Below are 23,219 nucleotides of genomic sequence, written 5' to 3' on the forward strand. Positions count from 1 at the left end.
GGGATGAGGAACCGGCTGTTTCAACTGGACACTGCGAGATATGAGGTAATCATGTCAGAGTAATAGCTGACATTTACTGAATTTTTAACTATGTCAATTTGCATGCATTACTTTTACTTAATTTTCAGAAGAACCCAATGAAAGAAACACTACTTTTTTTCATTTTCTAAAGGGAGAAACATGCTTAGAAGGATTAAATAAGAGGAAACCTAAGTCAATGTAACATAAAAGTCATATTCCTAACAACTTCTGCAACACAGTGGTGAGTATAACCTAAAAGAAGTTACAAAAATACCATAAATTAAGTAATTTGAGTAGGATGGATCTCAGAGATCAAATCTAACTTTCTACTTTATGACTGATGAACTGGAGGCCAATAAAGGTTAAATAACTTCCTTACAACTGCATCCATTCCTCAACAATAAAAACACAACTAATCCACATAAAAAGGAGGCAAAGAACCTGAACAGACATTTCTCCAAAGAAGATATGCAAATAGCCAGTAAACACATAAAGAGACGCACAACGTTTTTGTCTTATTAAGGAAGTGCAAACCAGACCACAAGAGATATCACTTCACACCTATTAGGATGGCTATAATCAAAAAAAGTTAAGAGTTGGGCACACATGCCTGTAGTCTCCGCTTCTCTGGAGGATGATGAAGGGTCATTTGAGTTCAGGAGTTCGAAGCCAGTCTGGATAACATACACAGACCCCAACTCAAAAGAAAGACAAAATGATAAAACAGAAGAAAGACAACAAGTATTGTTAATGTGGCTTTGAACATCTGTGTATGCAAACAATTATACTCAAATGTTCAAAGTCATATTAATAGCTAAAAAGTGGAAACAACCTAAATGTCCATCAACTGATGAATGGATAAACAAAAGATGGTATATCCATACAATGGACCATAAAAGTACTTATACATGCTACTTATGTACATGGTTGAATCGTTAAAATATGCTAAGAGGGGCTGGGGATGTGACTCAAGCAGTACCGTGCTCGCCTGACAGGCGTGCGGCCTGGGTTCAATCCTCAGCACCACATACAAACAAAAATAAATATTAAAAAATTCTCTCTCTCTTTAAAAAAAATATGCTAAGAAAGCCAAACATAATAATACACATATTGTATGATTCCATGTATATGAAATATCCAGGGTAGGCAAACCCATAGAGATAGAATATAGATTTAGTGGTTTTCAGGGGTTTGGGAGAGAGGACAATACAAAGTAACCGTTAGTGGGCCCCAAGTTTGTTGGAGAGGTATTTAAAATGTTCTGGAATTAAAAGGTGGTGATGGTTACACAACTTGGAATATACTAAGAAACCATGAACTGTGTGCTGAAGTGGTGAATTTTATGATATATGAATTATATCTTGATAAAGTTGTTAACTAAAAACTGGTATCCAGTTGAGTGTGGTGGTGCATGCCTATAATCCCAGTGATTTGGGAAGCTGACACAGGAGGATCCATGTCCCAGACCAGGCTCAGCAATTTAGGGAGAGCCTGTCTCAAAATAACAAACAAATAAACAAAAAAGGGCTAGGGGGATGTAGCTCAGTGAGTAAAGTAGCCCTGGGTTTAATCCCCAGTACAAAAACAAAACACAAGTATATGTTTTTTCAATGAAATATCTATTTCCTGTCCAGTATCAGGCACTACAGTGTACTATACACAAAGACAAGGCTGCTGCACCACTTAAAGATGCCATACTGCTTAGTGGTAAAGCACTAAGTCACTTTGATTCTGAGATTTTATTTTTCCCTGCCTCACTGAAGCTCACCGGGTCCCAGAGTGCTACTCTCCCCCATCGTCAACCAACCAGGAGACAAAGAGAGTTTCCTTCTTCTTGGAGAGTGAATGCAAACCTCAGGTTCTAAAGGGACCTTGGACAAGGTGATTTTATTAGGAAGCAACAAAAAAACTCAAAAGAGATTTGATTCTTGGCTTACCTGTCTCTTTCCTGGGGGTCACCTTCACTACTGATGAACAAATGGACGTGTAGCTCACTCACAACCGACACATTTTGCCACTGTCCTGCCAGTGGTACAGGAAGATGGAAACCACACCAGGCTAGGGTTCAGTGGGCACAAATATTTTTCAAATTCCCAACTCCATCATTTTTAGTTTATAGATCTTAGGCAAGTCATTGCTGCTCCCACAACCTTATTTCCCCATCTATAAAACAGGACTGAAAATCCTTGCCCGGTGAGATTATGAACAATACAAACTACACAGTGTCCTGTAGGAGTAGGAGGAGCCCGTCAGGACCCTGCTCTTATCCTGGTTCAGAGCTCCCATCCTTCTTTCCCAGTCATGTCCTCCCCTACCTAATCCGTTCTGTCCCAGCATCCCAGATATCACATTTGCCCAATGTCCTATTTATATGATGGCTTGTATGTGTAAGGGATAGTGTCTCAGTGTCCTATTTGTATGACAATCTATAGCCCCGTTCTTGATAATAATAAAGGATACATAAACTCTAGATTATGAATTCCAACACATTTGATGCATCTGTGTCAACTTCATTAAAATATTCACAGAATTGAAAACTTGGGACTTAATGAGTTAAAAACTGACTTCTCTTAAAAAAAAATAAAAAAAACAAAAAACTGACTTCTCTTGACTCTACTCTTTCCCTGAATCCTGTCATATCTCCCCTCTGGCCTGTCATAGCAGTTGTAAACCAGGTCTTATGCTTTTTTGATCATAACTAATAAGGCTTTATATTTACTTTTTATCTGTCTTGTTCCAGATAGAACACAAGTTCCAGTGTATTCCTAGTGCCTACAATATTGCCTAATATTAATAAATGTGCTAAATAAATTTTTAAAATTCCCATAAACCAGACCAACAAATGAGAAGTAGGATTTTTCTTTTTTTTTTTTAAACAGTACTAAAGATTGAACCCAGGGATGCTCTACCACTGAGCTACATTCACAGTCCTTTTTATTTTTTGAATCAGGGTCTCACTAAGTTGCACAGACTGGCTTCGAATTTGTGATGCTCCTGACTCAGCCTTCTGGGATTACAGGGATGGGCCACTGCACTTGGCTTGGGAAGCATAGAATCTTGGGAAAGATTTTAAATAAGGGAGTGGTTTCTCCCCACATGTCTTGTCCAGTCATTTCCCAACCTGCTAGATCCCAAGTTCAGAACTAAAGGATGTATATCCAGGCACGAGCAGAAGTGTAGCTAATAGTGCTAGGCTGGGCTGAACTAAGAAAACTATGATTTCTTCTGAGTCTTAATTAAATGGTCTTAAAGCATCAAGTGGTGTTTTAAGAAACTCTCTTGCACAGGAACTCCAGGCTTTGTCCTGTACCTGCCATTAACTCTGACCTATACCAATATCTTGCTCAGACTCACAGTACGAAGAACCTAGGGGGATTTCTGGAAATTATGATAAACAACCCATGATTCACAGGCCAAAAAAAAAAAAAAGCAGAAGAGGGAGAGACTCAAGGTCAGGCACTCTTGAAAACCCCAGCTGTGTAGTCTCTAAACCCAATTTCAAGGGAAGTGACAAAGACCCTAGAATAAGAACCCCAGAGCAGCCTGGGGCTCCTACTGCCACCCCCTGAAGCTAAAGTTGCCAGTGGTGGTGTGGGGTACTGCAAAGGCAGAACAATGGGCCACTCTGTGGAAGTATGCTCAGAAACAAGCTCTCTTAGTGCAGGAACCACACTTTTAAGAACTCTTACCAACAACAGTCTAAGAGGAATTAATGATGTTCTAAAGACCCTTCCCATTGCAAAATTCAGAACCTAGGATCAGTTTGGGGAATCATTTAGGAAATTTATTCTCTCATTTAATCCAAAACTGAACCACTAAAATTTTATATATTCTGACACTTACTAGAAGCTTCGATGTTTCCCTAAGATTTACTTTTTGACCTTTTTGGGGGCTTAACTTTGAAATTACAAAAAATTATATGAAAAGAGTTAAACAAGGTTTCACAGATAAGGAGCCCAGAAATTTTGTTTCTGTTACCTTACATTGATCAATTTATGGGATGTCTACTGTGTAGCAGGCAGGAGATAAAGCATTAAGGGTAGAGTTTTAACAATCCACAGAAGAAATTCATAACAAGGAATGGAACCACTGATAACTTAGTATTGGAATAGGCAGTTAACCACAAAAGTTCCATTACAAGAACACAAAAGCTAATTAAGAGCACAGCTATCATGAGGCAGTAGTATCATGAGGAAGTTGTTAAAGATGTTAATTCTTGGGCTGGGGACACAGCTCAGTTGGTACAGTGCTTGCCTTGCATGCACTAAGGCCCTGGGTTCAATCCCCAGCACCACCAAAAGATATATATATATATATATTCTTGGGTTGGGCGTAGTGGCACAGGCCTGTAATTCCAGCAGCTCCCCTGTAATCTCAGTGAGGCTGAAACAGGAGGATCGCAAGTTCAAAGCCAGCTTCAGCAACAGGGAGGCACTAAGCAACTTCAGGAGACCCTGTCTCTAAACAAAATATAAAATAGGGCTGGGGATGTGGCTCAATGGTTGAGTGCCCCTGAGTTCAATCCCTAGTATTAAAAAAAGTTAATTCTTGGATCAGGACTTCAATACAAATTTACTGAGTCAGAATTTCAGGGGATAGGGTACAGCAATTTGTATTTTCAAGAGCTTTCCAGTTGATTCTGATATATGCTAAAGATTGAGAACCCTTGACCTACCTTGAAAAAAAAGATCTTGAAAAAAATAAACTCAAGTCATAAGACAGGAACTAGGAGCTGTATTTATTTTTTCCTTCCTTCTGACCAAACTTCATAAAAAAATTGACTAGATTGTCTATTCAGGTTTAGAAACATTCAGGCAGGCTATCTCTCAATCAAGAGGGCTAATCCAGGGGCTGGGGTTATGGCTCAGCAGTAGAGTGCTTGCCTCACACCTGTGAGGCACTGGGTTCGATTCTCACACCACATAAAAATAAATAAACAAAATAAAGGTATTGTATCCATTTACAAAAAAAAATTAAAAAAAAAAAAAAGGCAGCTGATGCACTTAACAGATCTCCACATGCCAGGGTGCGAGACACTTTGGATTCACTGAGAAGTCATGACATTCCATGTCTTATGTATGTACTGTTCCTTCTGCCTGGACTTTCCCTCTCTCCTGCCTGGCTCTCATTTTTTTTTTTAACCTCAAATTGAAGGCTCCTTCCTCCAGGAGATCTTCTTTAGTTGTCCCTCCGATGTGCTTTCGACTGATATCACAGTGCTAAAGTTTGGGTGCTGCTACCACATAATTCCTGCTTAATTTTGTCTCCCAACAGAACCACTTCCTGACCTCCTTTTCCCACCATGACCCACCACAAACTGGTTCCTGCCCTCCCTCCGCCACTGCCCAGAAATCACTGAGGCCATGAACATCCACTTAATTACTAAATGCAGACATCTCTGTCCTTTTTGTCCTTGACTTCTCGGGATTATCTGACACTCCTATATACTCCCTCCCTTCATTTTTGAGATTCCACACTGTCCTGGCTCATTCTGTTTCTCTATCGTTCTCTGCCAGTCTTTCTGTGGGCTCCTCTTCCTCACCAATAAATGTGCTGCCCCTCAGTGTTCTGTCCATCACCCTCTTCTTGTTCTACACCTGTGCTGGACTTATGCATTGACTGCTCTGTCCAGATGTTGATGACCTGCCAATGTGAACCTCTATCCCACAATGCCCTCTGACTTCCTGACCTGTACCCAGTTGCCTGGATCCCCACAAGTACTTCCATCAACATATTCAAAAGGGATGCTGACCTGTTGCCCCCACCCCAATCATGTTCCTCCTCTGCAATTCTTTTTCACTAAATACTACTACCCAGTATCCAAAGCCACAAATAAGGGTCATCCTTTTTCCACACTTCCCTCATTCTTTTCTCCCCATATAATCAACCACTTACTCTGTCTAATTTCTCATGTTTCTCCATCTCTAAGGTCACTTCTGTAGAAAGGCCACACTCTTGTCTTGCCCATGGTGTCCCATCTTCCCTCTCTCTACTCTTTCTTTTAATCCAATCTTTACATTATAGCCAGGTGATCATGTTTTTGTAAGAGTTTATCTGATCATGTTACCCCTACTTAAAATCTCATGGTGGTCTTGAAATGCCCTCAGGATCAAATCCCAAACTTCTAACACAGAGGACCACATGGTCTTCAAGCCTTGGCCCCTACTTATTCTCTAGATTCATTCAATTAATTGTTCTGTGGTCTCACAATAGATCATGACTACTTTGAATTCCCATAACACCATGCTCTTTCTTGTCTTCAGCCTTCTTTCTGCAATATTGATCCTTTGGCCTGGACTTTCCCTCTTTCCTGCCTGGCTCTCATTCTTTTATCTCAATTTGAAGGCTCCTTCCTCCAGGAGATCTTCTTTAGCTGTCCCTCCCATGTGCTGTCAACTGATATCACAGGAATAAAGTTTAGGTGCAATCAACTAATTCCTGCTTACTCCCAGCAGAACCAGAAGCTCCCTGGGAGCATGGTGTGCACCAAATTTGCATTGACTCCCAAGCATCACCCTGTCATGTGCAGATCTGTTAAGTGGATCAATCTTCTTATTTGAGGGAAAGCCAGAATGTTCCTAAACCTGAAACCCTGCTCCTGTAAAGGTACTGAAACCCTAGTAGTTTTCCCTGTGTCCCTAGTGTTCTGAGAAGAGGGTCTGTGGTTCTAGCCTCATACAAGGTCCCATTCACACAGCTATTCACTACACTCTCTCTAGTCACCTCCCTGCAGAACAACAGTGGCCTTTCTCTGTGGGAGCAGTCTCTTCGAGGGAAGCTTCTGAGGGCCCTACTCTGGGAAATGAATGGGGCCAGCCTGGGGCAGGCAGGACAATAGCAGGGTGGGCCCTGTGCCCTCAGACCCCCACAGGAAAAGGCAGCCCGGAAACCAAGCAGCCAATGGGGAAATCCCCAGAATTCTGAGGAGCTGAAAGCAACAACCCAACAAGGCTGCTCTGTCCCTGGAAGAAACAGCAAGTGCCCAAGACTAAGCACCCAATGAAGACAAAAAGGAGTTCTTGGTTTCAGTTCCTGGCAGCAGTGCCTAGAGCTGCTTTCTTAAAAGCCCCTGACCAGGCATGGAGGGCATCAGTAATGTCCAGAGTAAGCCACAGCTTAAGGCAGGAGACAGCATACCTGTGTGAAGAGAAGAGCCCGCCTGAAGGTAACTCAGGCAGGCGGACAACTCAGAAAAGTGACGAGATAAGATAGGACAAGATACAATAGCCAACACGAAACACGTGAAGAATGGGACGGCACCACCATTTACTTGTAATAGTCCACAATGTGCTAGGCAGTATTCTGGAATTTTTATAAAAAATTGTTATATAAATAAAAGAGAATAGAATAGAATTGGCACAGGTATGTGCAAAAGGAAGGCTGAATAATAAAAACGTGTAGGGTTTGATGGTGTTAACCAGAAAAGGTTTCCTTGAAGGAAAATGAGACTGGCGGGGTTGGGGGGAGGCAGAAAATACTGACACAAAGGTGGGGAAGGAGTGATGTGGGCCCAGAAGGCAGGTTAGTCTCGGTGGAGGAGGATGGTAGGAAACAGCAATAGGACCTGACATTAGTGAGGCTGTAGGCTGAACTGAAGAAAATCAGAAACCATGAAAGTCATGAATCCCAAGCTGGGGATCTGGGCCTAGAAAGGAAAGCCACTGTAGGTTTCAAGCAAAACAGGATGTGCCCTGGGTTGAGATCTTAGGCACCTAATTTTTAACTACTGTTCTGTGTTTGTTCATTATGTTCCCAGAGCCTGGCTGTCAGTCCTCAGCTGAGAAGCAGCACAGGACTGCGGGTAACCCAAGCATGGGTCTTTCAGTGACAGCTGAGGAGAGTTCAGGCCAATCTGGGGTCCCTGCCAAACCAAATGCCTTAACAACACTCACCATATGTTTGGCACTATAGAATTCACAAAATGTTTTTACACAAATCATCCTGGTCACACAGCTAGTTAGTGGCTGAGTGGGGGCTCACACAATGATATCTTATACTACTAGGATAGTTTTTTTTTCCCCTTTTGTGATACTGGTGATTGAACCAGAGGCTCTCTACCATTGAGCTATATCCTCAGTGCTTTGTATTTTTTAAACTTTGAGGCAGTGTCTGACTAAGTTGCCAGGCTAGCCTCAAAACCTGGCTTACTAGACTGGTTTCTACGATCCTAGAGTTTGGTAGGATAAATCAAGATTCACCAAATACATACTAATCTCCTCAAACTGTGATCCAATTTCCTAAGAATCTCCTGGAATGACTCTCCTTTCCCTCTCTGCACTGAAGAACTCTAAAGCTCTGTGGTGGAAACAGCCTAACCTAAGAGTCTCTATGAGATAAGTAGTATTCAATGCACCATATTCAGTGAATTGCTGGGTATGGGTGGGAGACAAAGTGACTGTAATGAAGGTCCTAGTCTGTCAACAGCACTACCCTTCTCTAGTCCACAAGTCTCAAAAACTGTGGGAATCAAATGTAATTTGGTTCTAACATATCTTACTGATTCTCCTACCAAAATGTCTCCTGAATCCTGCCTTTCCTCTTTGTTCCCATCATAACCACTCTGATCCAGAATCTTCATCTTTTGCTACAAAAACTCCTGGATGGCCTTCCTGACCCTATGCTTTTTCAGCCCATCTATCAACATCATAATTCTGTCCTTAAACACTGTTTCATATTACCATATAATACGTGAACTATCACTGACTCCCTTTTCTCCACCACGTAAATAAAGTTGGAACACCTTTATTCTCTATCCTGCCCACTTGTCAACCTAATTTCTCTCTGTCTGCAAAGACCAACAATCTCACCATAAGCAGGCCACACCATGCTTGTTGTACCCCAGAAGCTTTCCTCATGCCTTCTGCCCCTTCCACCAAACAATTTCTAACTACCCCTCCCTTGGCTATTCTTATCGACATCAATCTTCCACTCTTCTCTAAAGGTACCTTTCTGGTGTAAATAAAGATTTAGCAATTATGTTTTTTTTTTTTTTACTGTTTTGTGTTGTTTCATTAATAACCCTTCCCAAGAATGTATGCTCCACATTCTTGAATATTATCTACCAAAACACCAAGAACTGAGCTGAGCCTGGAGCCCTTTGATAAATATTTGCAGTCCAATCAAGTGACTGCCAAGTGCCACCAATCTTAGGTTACCACTTGGAAGGCTGCTAGATTGGTTCCCTATGTGATCTGAGGCCAGGCCATGACCTTGACTATAGATCCCACCATACCATTCTGTAGGAGTTGTTCCAAAAATACCGAAGAGAAAGAAACAAGGGCTGGGAATCAAGATGCTGAAACGAGCCTGGCGTAGTGGTGCACGCCTGTAATCCCAGTGGCTTGGGAGAATGAGGCAGGAGGATTGTGAGTTCAAAGCCAGCCTCAGCAATGGTGAGGCACTAAGCAACTCAGAGAGACCCTGTCTCTAAATAAAATACAAAATAGGGCTATAGGGCTGGGGATGTGGCTCAGTGGTTGAGTGCCCCTGAGTTCAATCCCTAGTATCAAAAAAGGGGGGGGGGGGGGCCTGGGGTTGTGGCTCAGTGGTAGTGGGCTTGTTTAGCATGTGTGACGCACTGGGTTCGATTCTCAGCACCATATACAAATAAATAAAGGTCCATCAACTACTAAAAAATATTTTAAAAAAAGAAAAGAAAGAAAAAAAAGATGCTGAAATGACATTATTCCAATTTTTTAAAATATATTTTTTAGTTGTTGATAGACCTTTATTTTATTTATTCATATGTGGTGCTGAGAATCGAACCTAGTACCTCACACATGCCGGGCAAGTACACTACCACTGAGCACAGCCCAGCCCACGTTATTCCAATTTTTTCAAAGCCCCTTTCTCATACATTTTTGTTTTGCTTCTTTTTTAAAAAAAATTTTTATTTATATATGACAGCAGAATGCATTACAATTCTTATCACACATATAGAGCACAAGTTTTCATATCTCTAGTTGTATACACAGTATATTCACACCAATTCGTGTCTTCATACCTGTACTTTGGATAATAATGATCATCACATTCCACCATCATTAATAATCCCATGCCCCATTCCTTCCCCCTCTAACCCCTCTGCCCTATCCTTTTCTCATACATTTATATGTTAGTTTGCTGCTCTTTAATGAGGAGGAAAATCTCGAAGAAGTCAACAAAGAGAGCAATAATAATGACTTTAGGGTCCCCATTGAAGTCAGAAGTAAGACAATAAATTGGCTTTAAATTGTAGCAAAGGGCTGGGGTTGGTAGCACACACCTATAATCTCAGTTCACACAGTGGGTTGGGACACCTGAGGTAGGAGATTCACAATCAAGTTCAAGGCCAGCCTTTGCAATTTAGATCATCTTAAATATATATATATATATTTTTTAAATATGGACTTGGGATGTAGCTCAGTGGTAGAGTACGAGACTCTGGGTTCAATCCAAAATAAAACGAGGTCGGGGATATGGCTCAGTTGGTAGACTGTTTGCCTTGCACGCATAAGGCCCTGGGTTCAATCCCCAGCACCACAAAAAAAAAAAAAAAAAAAAAAAAAAAAAGGAAAAAAAATGTAGGAAAAGTCTAGTATCCAAAAGGACTTAGAACTGTTGAACTCACAGAACCACCTTCCTTTGAGATACAAAAAATGGGAGAGACCCCAACCTGTCTTTACTAGCTCAACCCTATAGTTGATGCAGTTGCACCTGCCTGTAATTCCAGCTACTTGGGAGGCTGAGGCAGGAGGATTGCAAGTTTGAGCCAGCCTGAGCAACTTGGTAAGATCCTGTGTTAAACAAAATAAAATGGGCTGAGGATGTAGCTCAATGGTAGAACACCCCTGGGTTCACTCCCCAGAACCAAAAACAAACAACAACAACAAAACAAAACAAAAACAACCCATACCCTATTGAGAATCAACTAGGTAATTCCTTGAGGTCCTACCAGACTCCTGCCATTTTCCCTCTCAAACCTATCCAATTGTTTTACCACTATAAACCTGGGTGTTCTTCTAGGCCTAAAAAATACCTTCCGAATCCTGCTCCAATTCTGTTAGCAGCCACAGACTTTCCAGTCACCCACCCCCCAGCCCAAGTTTCCACACCCCTATTCTTCCAGTTTCCTCTTCCTTTCATCAGGCAGCTGTAGTCCTGATCTTCTCAAACTTTCATTTTCTCTGGTTTTCAGGAAGGCCAGATAATGATTCCAGGAAGAGTCCTGGCTCACCAAAAGGACACAAGCATTCTGTTTTCAGAGGCTCAAAGAGCTAGAAAGAAACAAACCGTAGAGCCTGGCTAGCCCCACTGACTCTTTTTTTTTTTTTTTTTTTAAGAGAGAGGAAAGGGGGGGGGGAGAGAGAGAGAGAGAGAGAGAGAGAGAGAGAGAGAATTTATTTATTTATTTATTTAAGTTCTCAGCGGACACAACATCTTTGTTGGTATGTGGTGCTGAGGATCGAACCCGGGCCGCACGCATGCCAGGCGAGCGCGCTACCGCTTGAGCCACATCCCCAGCCCCCCACTGACTCATTTTTTGAAAGAAGAAAACTCCAATCAGAACAGGTAAGCAACTTTCCAAGGTCATTTATGTAGTCGGCCCTAGCATACTGACTTGTTAACTCAATGCCAGAATTCTTCCTCAAACTCCAAACTTCCTCTCACAGGAACTCTAACATGGCTTTTCAGGAGTCTTTCTCTTTGACCAGAATTAGCAACTTCTTTAGTCTTGCTTACCCCAAAGGGCGAGGAAGTGACCTTGGGAGCCACTTGCAGGTTTATGCTTGGAGCCTTTCTCAAGATAGTCACTGAGAAAAGAAGGAAGAATGCACAGGCCACCAGGAAGTTTCCAAGCCATGTAATAAATCTTCCAATTAAGTTTTAAAAACAATAAATGAATAAAGTGGATTTTTCTATGAAGATGTGAAGTAGATTCAGTCAATACAGATTAAAACAACTCATCTTATGATTTACAGAATTTAAAGTTACCAAAACCTTTTCACATACATCAAAATCCTAGATCTTTAAGGCAGTGAGGAATACTATCCAAACTCCAGCATTTCCAAACTATTTTCCCAGGTTATATGCTTCTAGTACCCCTTTGTCTATCCACTAATTTGGGCACTAGCTATGTGAAATCTTTTTTATTTTCGATAACCTACAGTCATTTTTATTTTTTGTCTATGTTTCTAAACTGGGGAAAGGGGCTCTGCCTGACAGTACTATTTGAAAAAGCTTTACAAATCCATCAATCAAAGAGTGCTATATGAACAATGTTTTTGAGTATCTGAAGTTAAGCTTAGCCTGCTCCTGCTCATAATGGTGATTAATCACCAAATGTTTCATCTGAAAATCCCCTCTCATCTCACACCCCTAGATTGGAACAAGGGTACATTTTGGAAAAGACTCAGCACTTCAGGGGACTTACTATTTATACATCTAGACCCCTATCACTGTTCTGGGAGGCCAATCTTCCAAACTAGGTAGAAGTTCAGCTAAATGCCTGGGGATTTATTGGTTCCATAGCTCAATAAAGACCAAAATCCCAGGTGGGAAGAGATCTCTGACAGGGAACAATTGGTGGGTCTGGATTTACTTTGAATTTGGAAAATCATATGATTCCACAACAAGAAATGGCCAGAGATAATAAAACAAATCCTTTCTGGGGCTGGGAGTATTGCTCAGTGATACACCATCGGCCTAGCATGTGTGAAGTCCTGGGTTCACCAGCACCACAGAAAGAAAAAAAGAAAGTAAACAAAAAAATCTTCCACCCTCATCACTGAGCAGACATTTAAGTGAGTCAAGGTAGAGAAAGTCTTGCCCATTCATCAAAATTCCTGGGAAGGAGTCAATAACCTTCCTTTTTTCGCATCTTCTAGTATCACCCAATCATGACCACTGGTTCCTCGTTCTAACCCTGTGCATTTTTGCAGTAATAAAGCCTATTCACTCTGCTTAAACTCTGCAAATGGAGAGATCTCTTCATCATCCTTAATTTGTTTGGGGCCACTTAGCTCAAGAAGTAGCGCATGAAGCTAAATCATTTGATTTAGCTTCTAAATTTTAAATAGAATTTTACAGTTTAGAAAGCAACTGGAAATATATTATCTCACTGGACTGATTCCCTTCAACAGTCCAATGAGAAGATTCAATAAACATTATAATCCTCACATGCATACTGTATAAAAGTGTGAGCTGGGTGCAATGGAGCAGGTCTGTAATCCCAACTGCTTGGGAGGCAAGTTTGAGGCCAGGCTGGGCAACTTATAGGAAGACTCTGTCTCAAAATAAATAAAAAGGCTGAGGATGAAATAGTGGTAGTACACTTGCCTAGTAGTAGAATCCAAGGTCCTGGGTTCAGTACCCAGCACCATAGCGGGGGGGAAAAAAGTGTTTGCGGAACTTGAAAATACTTTATATAAATGAGCTACTATGGCTTTACACAGGAGGAAGACAGCAGAGGTCATGACTTGCCCAAGGTCACATAGTTTAAGGGGAAAGCCAGGGCACAAACCAAGAACTAACTTTTGGTGTAATGCTCTCTGGTTTGGTCCTCACATGAGCTAACTTTTTACAAAGAAAAGCTGTTTCATGGAAGCAAACTCCTAACCCATTTGGCCATCTCAAAAACGTTTGCCAAGGGGAAGAAGGCAAACAGATATAGATGGCTAAGCAAAACTCATCATCATTCTTATAAAAAAATTTAGTATTATAAGCTCTGATTGTAATATCAAACATGTTTTTAGAAACTCCTGAAAAGAACATATAGTAAGGGGCAATAACTGAAAGGGACAAAAACTAAAAGAAACACAAATAATTACACGATAGCTCATCTCTCAGTAACAACTTATTAACACTAAAAGATGAAAATTAATTGCAAAACTTTCTTTTTTCCTATGGAGCCAGCAGTCACTACCCAACAGAAAGAAGGCAGGTAAAAGACTGCTAAATAAATATTCCAGTCTTTGTTACTATAAGTCACAATCTATCTCCAAATACATGGTCCTCCAGCATATGGCTTATCTTCAAGAAATACACATCACCTAGGAAACCTTCTCTAATTAACCTTTTGACTATATCTGAAATTAACACATGAAATGTTGCAAACAACCTGATATGGAAGAATTCACACTTACTGATATGCTCTCTGTGAGCAAGAACTGTATGCTTTCATTTTCTAAAACACACCAGCAGCATCTTACACAAGACTCTACACAACAAACTGATAAACTAAAAACAGAACCCAACTCCATAATCTGCATCACTTCCTTCCAATCAGTGCTCCAGAGTGGTATAGACTGAGTTATTTAGAATTCATAGAGTCTAGGACTGGGGTTGTGGCTCAGTGGCAGAGCACTTGCTTAGCACGTGTGAGGCCCTGGGTTCGATCCTCAGCATCACATAAAAATAAATAAATTAAATAAAGGGTATTGTGTCTAACTAAAAAAAAAAAATCTTAAAAAAAAATTCATAGGGTCTAGAGCCTGGGATGTCAAAAAGGTCCAATGAAACAAAACTAAAATAGAACAAGATCCAATGCAGCCAGCTGGAGATTACAAAAAGGGGACCTGGGGAAGAGAATCAGGGGTGGAGACAAGGAAAGCCCTGCCCATGGGAGAAAATGGTACTTTAACTATAGAAATTACAGGTATGAAGAGCAAGGAAATACCGTAACTGTTAAACAGTACCTTCCTCTATTGCTCTAGAAGGCAAAACAGTGCCTCACACATTCTACAGGGTATCTACAAACCTAGTCAGACAGGCTGAGGCAATGAAAAGAACCAGGGATTCAGAATCACAAGATGTAGCTTAGAGTTCAGATTCTGCCACAAGTCAGGCAAAATGGTACAGGGCAAGCCAGGAATCCTCTTTGGGCCTCAGTTTCCCCTTCTACAAGATAGGAATAAGGCCTTCTGATTTGTCTGTCACAGAACATTGTGAGGCTCAAATGAGACATTCTATGAAAGCACTCAGGAAACCATAACATACTGAACAGAGCCTGAGATCTGCAGCTGTGAAGATTACAAACTCCCAGAGGGAGAGGCTCATATCAACCCAGGAACCTCATCGCCTCTCCTTACACTCCTCAACACCTGGATTTCCATCTTCTCACATCCCTGAATTTACAGAAATAGGTTACCATTCAAATCTTAAAAAGACAAGTGCACTGATTCCCAACTCCAAGAGGATGAAAAGGGAAGAAGGGCAGCCTTGCAAACCATTGCCCCTCCTTGCCTTGCCTTGCCATGCCTCAGTTATCCTTTTCCCAGGGTCAAACTACAAAGAGACCAACAGAAAGGAAAGGAGGTCTGAACCAGCCGTAAATGCTTTGTGATTGTTTGCCTCCTCCTCACCACAGCAAAGTCAGTTCCCTGTCTGGGGACTGCTGAATGATTCTAAACCGGACTCTAAAGCAACACAGAGATTAGTGTTTGGGAGAGAGAGATTATATGCATTCTAGGCCACATTCCACAGTCAAAAGGAAATTATTATTAGCATGGATAACCAAAGGTTAACTGAACATGAAGAGAACAATTGCTCCCTCGAAAATATTCTTCCCTATCTCTCCAATAATGTTTTTTCCAGGTCCAGTCCTTTCATTTGCTTGTTTAGTCCTCCAACCACCCATCTATTTGGTTAGGATGTATGTACCACCCCTAAGAACACCCCACCCAACCCACGAAAGATTCTCAAGGGAAAAATCAGAGGTGGGTGGGAGGGAAAAGGCAGACACCTTACAAAGTTGTACCAAATCTTTGGAAGAAGGAATTACAACCCCAGTGTAATGTTAATAGTGACAGAGGATGAGGTGTTGACTCTTGAGGGGGAGGTGTATCATGTGCTCTAAAATTTGAGGGCCAGAGCCTCTGCCCATCAGGCCTAAGAGGCTCAAAACAACTCGATCTGGTTCTAAGCAGAGGGAAGGCCCATTTTGCAGTCAAGCTTATTGAGAACGGCTTGGAAGATTAAACTTCAAGCATCAGGTATTGACAAGTCTCAATTTAAACTCTAAGCCTGTAGGAGAGAAAATTCTAATGTGACCTAAGCAACCGGGGGTCACATCAGCCACTGGTAACAATCCGGACCTGTATGATTTTTGTAAATGGTGTTTCTATCCCATCATTTGAGCCAAGGACATCCTCCTCATTCTAGAAATGGGATCCAACCCATCCCAAAACCCCACTATTCCATACCAACCAGCCTGGCCTTCCGCCCCTGCCAGAGCCCCTCCCCCAGCAACTCCAACACCTAACACCAGTCCCCATCCACCGCTCACATGACCAGGCTTGCTCCTGCCTCCTACCCCCTAGAGGCTGGCAAGTTGGGGACCCAAATTCAGCCTCCAACCCGGCAAAAATCATAACCCACTGAAAGCATGTCCTCCTTCTTTCATCCTCTTGGCTTCATCGCTTACTGCTTGCTTATATTAGAAAGACACTGAACCAGGAGGTGTTTTTGACCACAGACACACACACATAATCACACAGGCTGACGGTCCCCAGAGACCAATACCCCGACCCCACCAATTCCCACAGCACACCCAAATCTTTTTTTTTTCTTTAATAGTCCTTTATCAAAATGCAACACCCCCCCTCCCAATCTTTCCTTTAATAAGTGTTGAAAAATCCAAACTTACCTGTCTATACTCTGGGGCAACCTTACACTCATGGTTTCTCAGTGTCTCCAAGGTTTGGTTCCAGAATCCTGTGGCTTCAATGTCTTGATCAAGACTGAACCCCTTGCAATTTCTGAGAAAGGTAAGAAGAGGGCCTCCCAACTTGAAGATGGAATCCTTTTTATTCCAGTTCTCAGGATCCTGGTAACTGAAGCTCCATCCTACTTCTACCGGTGAACATGGTCTCCTTTCTTAGACCCTTTTCCCCTCCCCCCTCTTAAAAAAAAATAAAGAAAAAAGAGGAAAACTATGACCTTCTTAGAAACCAAAATCCCAACCACAAATCTCTTCAAGGTTAGCACTTTGGGCTAAAAAATGAATCACAGAAAGAATGTGCCTTCAAAATATCAGTCTGAACTGCAAAACACAGATAAAACCATCCTTTTAATCCAGTTTTCCCAGCTGTCCTTCTGTTGGCAAGGGAGCCTCAAGCTCCAAAGGGGAAAAAAAAATTATTCTCTGGTCTCCAATGCTTAAAATGACAACGGCAGATATATTCGAGGGAGGAAAAAACAGAGGAATAAATCCGAAATGGCACTTGAAAAAAAAAAATTCCAGCTGATTTGCACAGTAAAAAATAAAATAAATAAAACCATACAATAGTATGTACACAACAGCACTCCTTCCACATCCAGTGCGACCCTGGGAACCAAAATCTGTAGATTTTCTTTAAAAAAAAAAAAAAAAGAAAAGAAAAAAGCTTTTACATCAATGGTTTTGAAATGCTGAAGGAACCAATTGCACCAAAAAAAAAAAAAAAATCACACAACACCTGAAATGCAATGGTTTTCACCTTAAAAATGGTAGCACTGACCACCAACCGGAGAGAATCCCCGAAATTATCCTCTCCCCGTCTCCTTTGAACTTGCAGGTTCCTCCACCTACCCCAGCCCGACGCTCAGACCCAGCCTCGCTCGGCCTTTTTCTGAGACAATTTCCTGAGTTAGTTCTGCTGTTTGGCTGCTCCACATCCAGGCTCTCTCTGAAAATTCCTCTCGCCTCAGCCTCCGCGGAACAGGGCTCCGGCTCCTCGCGTCCCCCCTTCTCCCTCCTCCGTCGCCGGCTCAGAAAAACTGCCCCCCGACCATCCTCGGTCTGGACCTGCGACTGTGGATGGCGTCCGGAGGGGTCCCTCCTCCACACCGGCTCCGGGCAACCCCGTCTCCTCCGCGCCCGGCCTCTCGGCTCCCTCTCGCCCCTCGCCGGCTCCCGCGGGCACTAGCCCACCGCGCCCCGCGCTGGACCGCCGGCCGGGCCTGGGCTCCCGGCCCCGCTCGCCCCACGCCGGGCGCGGCGCCGCGCTCCGGCCTCCGCGGCAGCTCGGGACTCGGGCTCGGCCGCGGGCTGGGAAGGCGGCGGCAGGCCGGCGAGAGCGGGCGAGAGCGGGCGTCCGGCTCCCGGCGTCGCGGCCGCGCTCGCCTCCTTCCGGGCCCCTTCCCCCTCGGCTCGCCGCTCGCTCGGGCGCAGGCCCGGCCGGCCGCCCCCTCCCCGCGCTCGGCTCCCTCCTCCTCCGCCGCGAGCCTTTCTCCTGCCCTCGCTCCAGCGGGGGCGGGGCCGCAGGCTCCTCCTCCTCGCCGCGCTGCCCGTCGCCCTTTCCCTCACGCCGCCGCGGCCGAGGCGGGGGCGGGGAGCTGACCGCACTACGCCTTCTCGCGGCCGCGGCCGCCGCCCCCGCCTCAGTCCGGGCCTGGCGGCGCGTCCCGCCGCCCGCGACCCCTCGCCGCCGCTCCTCGCGTGGTCCCCTCCTCCGCCCCGCAGCCGCTGGCCCTGCCCCTCGGTGCGGCCTAGCTGTGCCCGGCGCGGCCGGATCCGCGGTGTGGCCCCGCGCGGCCGGCAGGCGACCCCGGCCCGACCCCGCCCGGCCCCGCGCGGCGCCGCCCCTTCGGCTGCCGCGTCCCCTTTCCCCGACTTAGGCTCCGGGAACCCGACCTTTGTCTCCTACCCCGTCCCTCCCGCCTCGGTGCCCGCGCGGGGCCGCCCTCCCCAGCCCCCGGCTTTACCCTGCGGCCCCCAACATCACCTCCAGTCTCCTCTCTGCTCGCCTCCTCACCGCCTCACTTCTGATGTTTTTAAAGAATTTGTCGCGGGCCCCCTTCTTGGTTCTCAGAAGCACCTTTTAGCCGTAGCCCCCGTTTGTTTCCGTGGCCCTTTCCGCCTCTACCCCCCACCCACCCCCGACTTGGAGGGAAGACCCTTCCCTGTTGCCCCTGGGATTCGCTTGGGTATCTTAGTTTGAACTCAGTGGAAAAAGGCTTTCCTGGACAATTCTATTCTCATAACCCCCTTCTCATGGAATCACAGTTTCTGAATTGTCCCAAGTAACATGACGTTAGTCAGAAGGTCTGGCACATTATGTTTAAAAATAAAAAAGGAACTTGTTCGTTAGGACTGTCGGGTGAACTTTGTCTTTTTTTGCCTAGATAAAACTCTTGGCAGTCACTGATGTGTTTGCATATGTACTCTCTCTCTCCCACACTACCTGGGTGTTCTCAGGAACATGTGGATATGTAAATTTACCTACTCACCTCCTCAGCTCCAAGGGCCCAGCCCACGTTAGATGTGGTGAGTATGCAAAGAGCAAGGGGGCAAAGAAGCCAACAACAGCAATTAAGGATCTGCTGCAACTAGGAGCATTCCTTAAATTATGTCAGGTTGGCAAATAAAAGGACTTTGCTACAGTTTGCATCTTAAATGTCCCCCAAAGGCAATGGGTTACAGGCTTGAACCCCAACTTGGGGCTGTTGGGAGGCCGTGGGAACTAATGGGAGATCTTCAGGTCATCAGGGTTGTGATGGCAAAAGGAACTGTGAGATACTCGACTCTTTCTCTTTCTTTTGCTCCCTAGCCATGTGGTAAGTAGTTTTGCTCTGCTCTGTGCTTCTGCCACCATGTGCTGCCTTGCCACAGGTTGGAAGCAATGAGGCCAACCTGTGATCATGGACTGAAACCTCCCAAACTGTGAGCTAAAACAAACCTTTTCTCTTTATAACTTGATTAGCTCAACTGTTTATTAGAGTGACAGAAAACTCATACAAACCTCCTGCCTTCACCCCTGAGGCCATAACTCTGAAAGGTAGGTTCTGCCCACGCATCTGAAACACTACAGTCTAAATTGCTACTGATTTTCTTGTGTCTTCTTTCCCATACTCCTTGCAAAAATGATGCTCCCAAACGTGGACTCTTTCTCTATGATGGTAAACCAGTAGTCACCTTTTAACTGTTTAATGTTTTTCTTTTTAAACAGTTATTTACCTGTATTTTATTATATACCATGTAACATGCAGAAATATTAAAAGGTTGAAATAAAGTGAAGTACGTTATTAAAATCACAAGTTTGAAAATTAATGGCTGTCTTCACTGAAAAAGATACTTGTCAATGATAGGTAGATTCAAGCAGAAATGCATCCTTGATTACATTCATTGAATCATGTTACTCATTTTCTAATTTCATTCACCAATGATGCAAAGACTTTTAATCAAAATTCTAGTGAATTTATTTCTGAAGTCAATCAGTCCTTTTTGAATGGAAGGTGTTACATTTTTATATTTTTAACAAAGTGGTTAAAACCCACTAAGAAACTTTGTTTAGTTTATCAAGTGTGCAGAAAAAAATTTTTATAAGTGAAATACTGTTTTGGTTAATTAAAAAAAAATCACAATATTGGAGTGTTCAGAGCAGTGTTGAATATCAGCTACTTGGGAGGCTGAGGCAGGAGGATTGCAAGTTCAAGCCTCAGCAACTTAGTAAGTCTTTGTCTCAAAATAAAAAAAAAAATAGAAAGTACTGGGGTAGCTCCATGGTAGTGCACCCCTAGGTTCAATCCCTAATACCAAAAAAAAATTACAATATTGGAGCTATTTTCAGTAGTTAATTTTCAAAATGCTTTTTCCCTGTGTTTAGAAAAGTATGACTTTCTCACTCATTCATAGGCTGTCATTTTTCCTTTGAAGGGACAAATTAAGTGGGTTCTTTTTTGTGGTTTGTTTTGGTTTTGAAAATAAGGGCTAGGTGGCTTTTTTTTTTTCTTGATACCAGGAATTGAACCCAGGGGTGCTTAACCACTGAGCCACATCCCCGGTCCTTTTTTGTATTTTAGGCACGGGGTCTCACTGAGTTGTTTAGGACCGCGCTCAGCTAGGTGACTTATTGTTGACAGGCATTTCTCATGAATGCTGAAAATAAAATGTGTATCTTCTTTCTGTTGACTATATCATTATAGGCCTTTCCTAGAAGACTGCCAATCTGCAAAGCAAAGATTTTTGTGACCATTTCTCCTGTTATTAGAAAGAATTATATAAAGTTTGTAGCAATTAATAAGCTTGTTATTGCCCAGTAGATGGCATGCATTATGAAGAAGACCAGTGTCACCTGTGATGTTACTTTTGGTCCCTGGAAACTCCTCACATTCTGCGTGTGACACAGTGACTGAGTGAGTGGGCTAGGTCATTAGTATTAGGAAAGCTTAGTTACTTTTGCTGTAGTTAAATCCTATTTAGCACTCATCCTTAGATATTTTCCCCATGTTCGTCAGTGCATCTCCTTGCACACTCCACTCTGAAGACTGTGGGGGTTGCTATCCCAGGATGAGTTCCTGGAAATTAGCTGGCCATGTGAGTGAACTGCATGCCTCCATTTAGGAAACAGAGTTAAGAGTAGATTGTAGCCAAGACAGACTAGATTGTAGGAATCTGGAGGTAGCTGTTGATTATCCAAAAGAGCATTAGAGTAGGACTGCATTTCTTTCTAGCTTTGTGATGGGCTGTCTGCAGGGTATGAGGATTCAATAAGATCAAGCATGGGATGAGCTGGGTGGTGCACACCTGTAATCCCAGTGGCTCAGGAGGCTAAGGCAAGAGGATCGCAAGTTCAAAGCCAGCCTCAGCAACTGTGAGGCCCTATGCAATTCAGTGAGACACTGTCTCTAAATAAAATGCAAAATAGGGTTGGGGAGGTGGCTCAGTGGTTGAGTTGAATGCCCTTGAGTTCAATCCCCAGTATCAAAAAAAAAAAAAAAAAAGATCAAGCATGGACTCTGTAAGCTATAGGTTCTCAGCAGGGAAATCATGATTCACGTTAATAAAGGGATACCTTGAATCTTGAATCTACATGACCCTTTAACTCTTTTCCTACAGAACTCTATTAATAGATGAATCCTTTTCTCTGCCTAACATCCTATGTAATGGGTAGGGCACTGGTTACAATTATGGCCCAAAGAAATTTTAGGCGATTTGCATAAATTCCCATTAATTGATTGTTTGGAGCTAGAGTTTATCCTTATCATCTTTAAGCAACAAGAAGCAAAGAAAAAGGCAGGTATGGTCAGTTTTTATTTGCTGGGAGGAATTCTAGAAACCTAACATTTAATTGAATAGCTGAGGGAGGTCAGTGATGCAGAACCTTGAAAAGCTGAGAACCCTTTCAAGAAGCAACTTCTCACTGATGGGTAGATATCATGGGACCAAAGTGGATGTTTCTTTTAGAAAGATGGACTCCCCATAAAGATTCTCCTTCTGGAGTGCTGTTATGAGACAGAGACTGGGAGTCCAAAATGGTGGCACATACCTGTAATCCCAGTGCTTCTGGAGGCTGAGGCAGCAGGATAACAATTCGAGGCCAACCTGGGCTACTTAGTGAGACTCTGTCTCAAAATAAAAATTTAAAAGGGCAGGGGAGGTGGCTGGGGATGTGGCTTAGTGGCAGAGCACCCCTGGGTTCAATCCCCAGAACCACAAATAGAAAAAAGTACCACTAAAGAGTATTACTGCTTTTTGGAGATCTTGTTTGTTTGAGGCAGGGTCTCACTATCTTAGCTCACGGTCATCCTGCCTTAGGCTCCCAACTAACTGGGATTACAACGATTTTGGTTTTTTTTCCTGGTATCAAGAGCTCAAACCCAGGGCCTTGTGCATGCTAGGCAAGAGCTCTACATCCTAAGCTACATCCCCAGCCCTACAACAACCTTTTGAAGTACGTATTGTTATCACCCCATCTTTGGATGGGAAAACAGAGGCCCAGAGAGTTAAAATAACTTGCCCAGCTCACAGAGCTGGAACCTCAGCAGTTTATCCCCATGGTCTTCACACTTGACTATCAGCTATCTGCCTCTGTGTTACAGGCCCTGGGGAAAAAACAGCCAAAGAACAGTGCATGGGCAGAACCTTCTTAGAGAGAGGAGGTACAGGGCTGATTGGGGAGAAACTGGGGCAGGGGGAGCTAAAAACAAGTTCAATGATTCAATTCCCCAGACCCCCAGACCAGCACATATTTTTCCTTATTGCTCTCAGTTCTCTGTCTTCCCTCTCAGAGTCCCTTGAGTTACTTTCCCCAGAGAGAGGATCTCAAGAATTTAGGGGAAAAAAGCTTTTCACTGTAACTCCCACCCAGGAGAAGTCTGCATGGTCTGCATTGTGTCACCTCCCAGGTTTATACTTCAGTCTCTTCAAACTTGATACCTTCATGTCTGTGGTTACCTAAGTAACCAACTCTCTGCCATCACACTTCTAGTAGCTGAGACAAACAGAATAGCAAAAAAGG

The 23,219-nt window shown here is 43.4% G+C and overlaps 1 protein-coding gene across 10 annotated transcripts in view; it reads right to left on the reverse strand.

Moving 5' to 3' along the window:
• ARHGEF11 (Rho guanine nucleotide exchange factor 11) overlaps nucleotides 1-18,196 on the reverse strand; it is a 111,712-nt gene extending 93,516 nt beyond the window's left edge. For 7 of the 10 annotated variants that reach the window (XM_081305537.1, XM_081305541.1, XM_081305539.1 and 4 more), the window contains exon 1: nucleotides 16,646-18,195. In XM_081305537.1, the coding sequence (XP_081161663.1) occupies nucleotides 16,646-16,677 (32 nt within the window). In that variant the 5' untranslated portion in view covers nucleotides 16,678-18,195. Of the gene's footprint in view, nucleotides 1-16,645 lie in introns of all 10 variants that reach the window. The other 3 variants (XM_081305544.1, XM_081305543.1, XM_081305545.1) reach the window with 2 other exon arrangements.
• Nucleotides 18,197-23,219: the final 5,023 nt, after the last annotated feature.

This window comes from Spermophilus citellus (assembly GCF_964194105.1).
Source record: "Spermophilus citellus genome assembly, chromosome: 9".
Taxonomy (NCBI): Eukaryota; Metazoa; Chordata; class Mammalia; order Rodentia; family Sciuridae; genus Spermophilus; species Spermophilus citellus.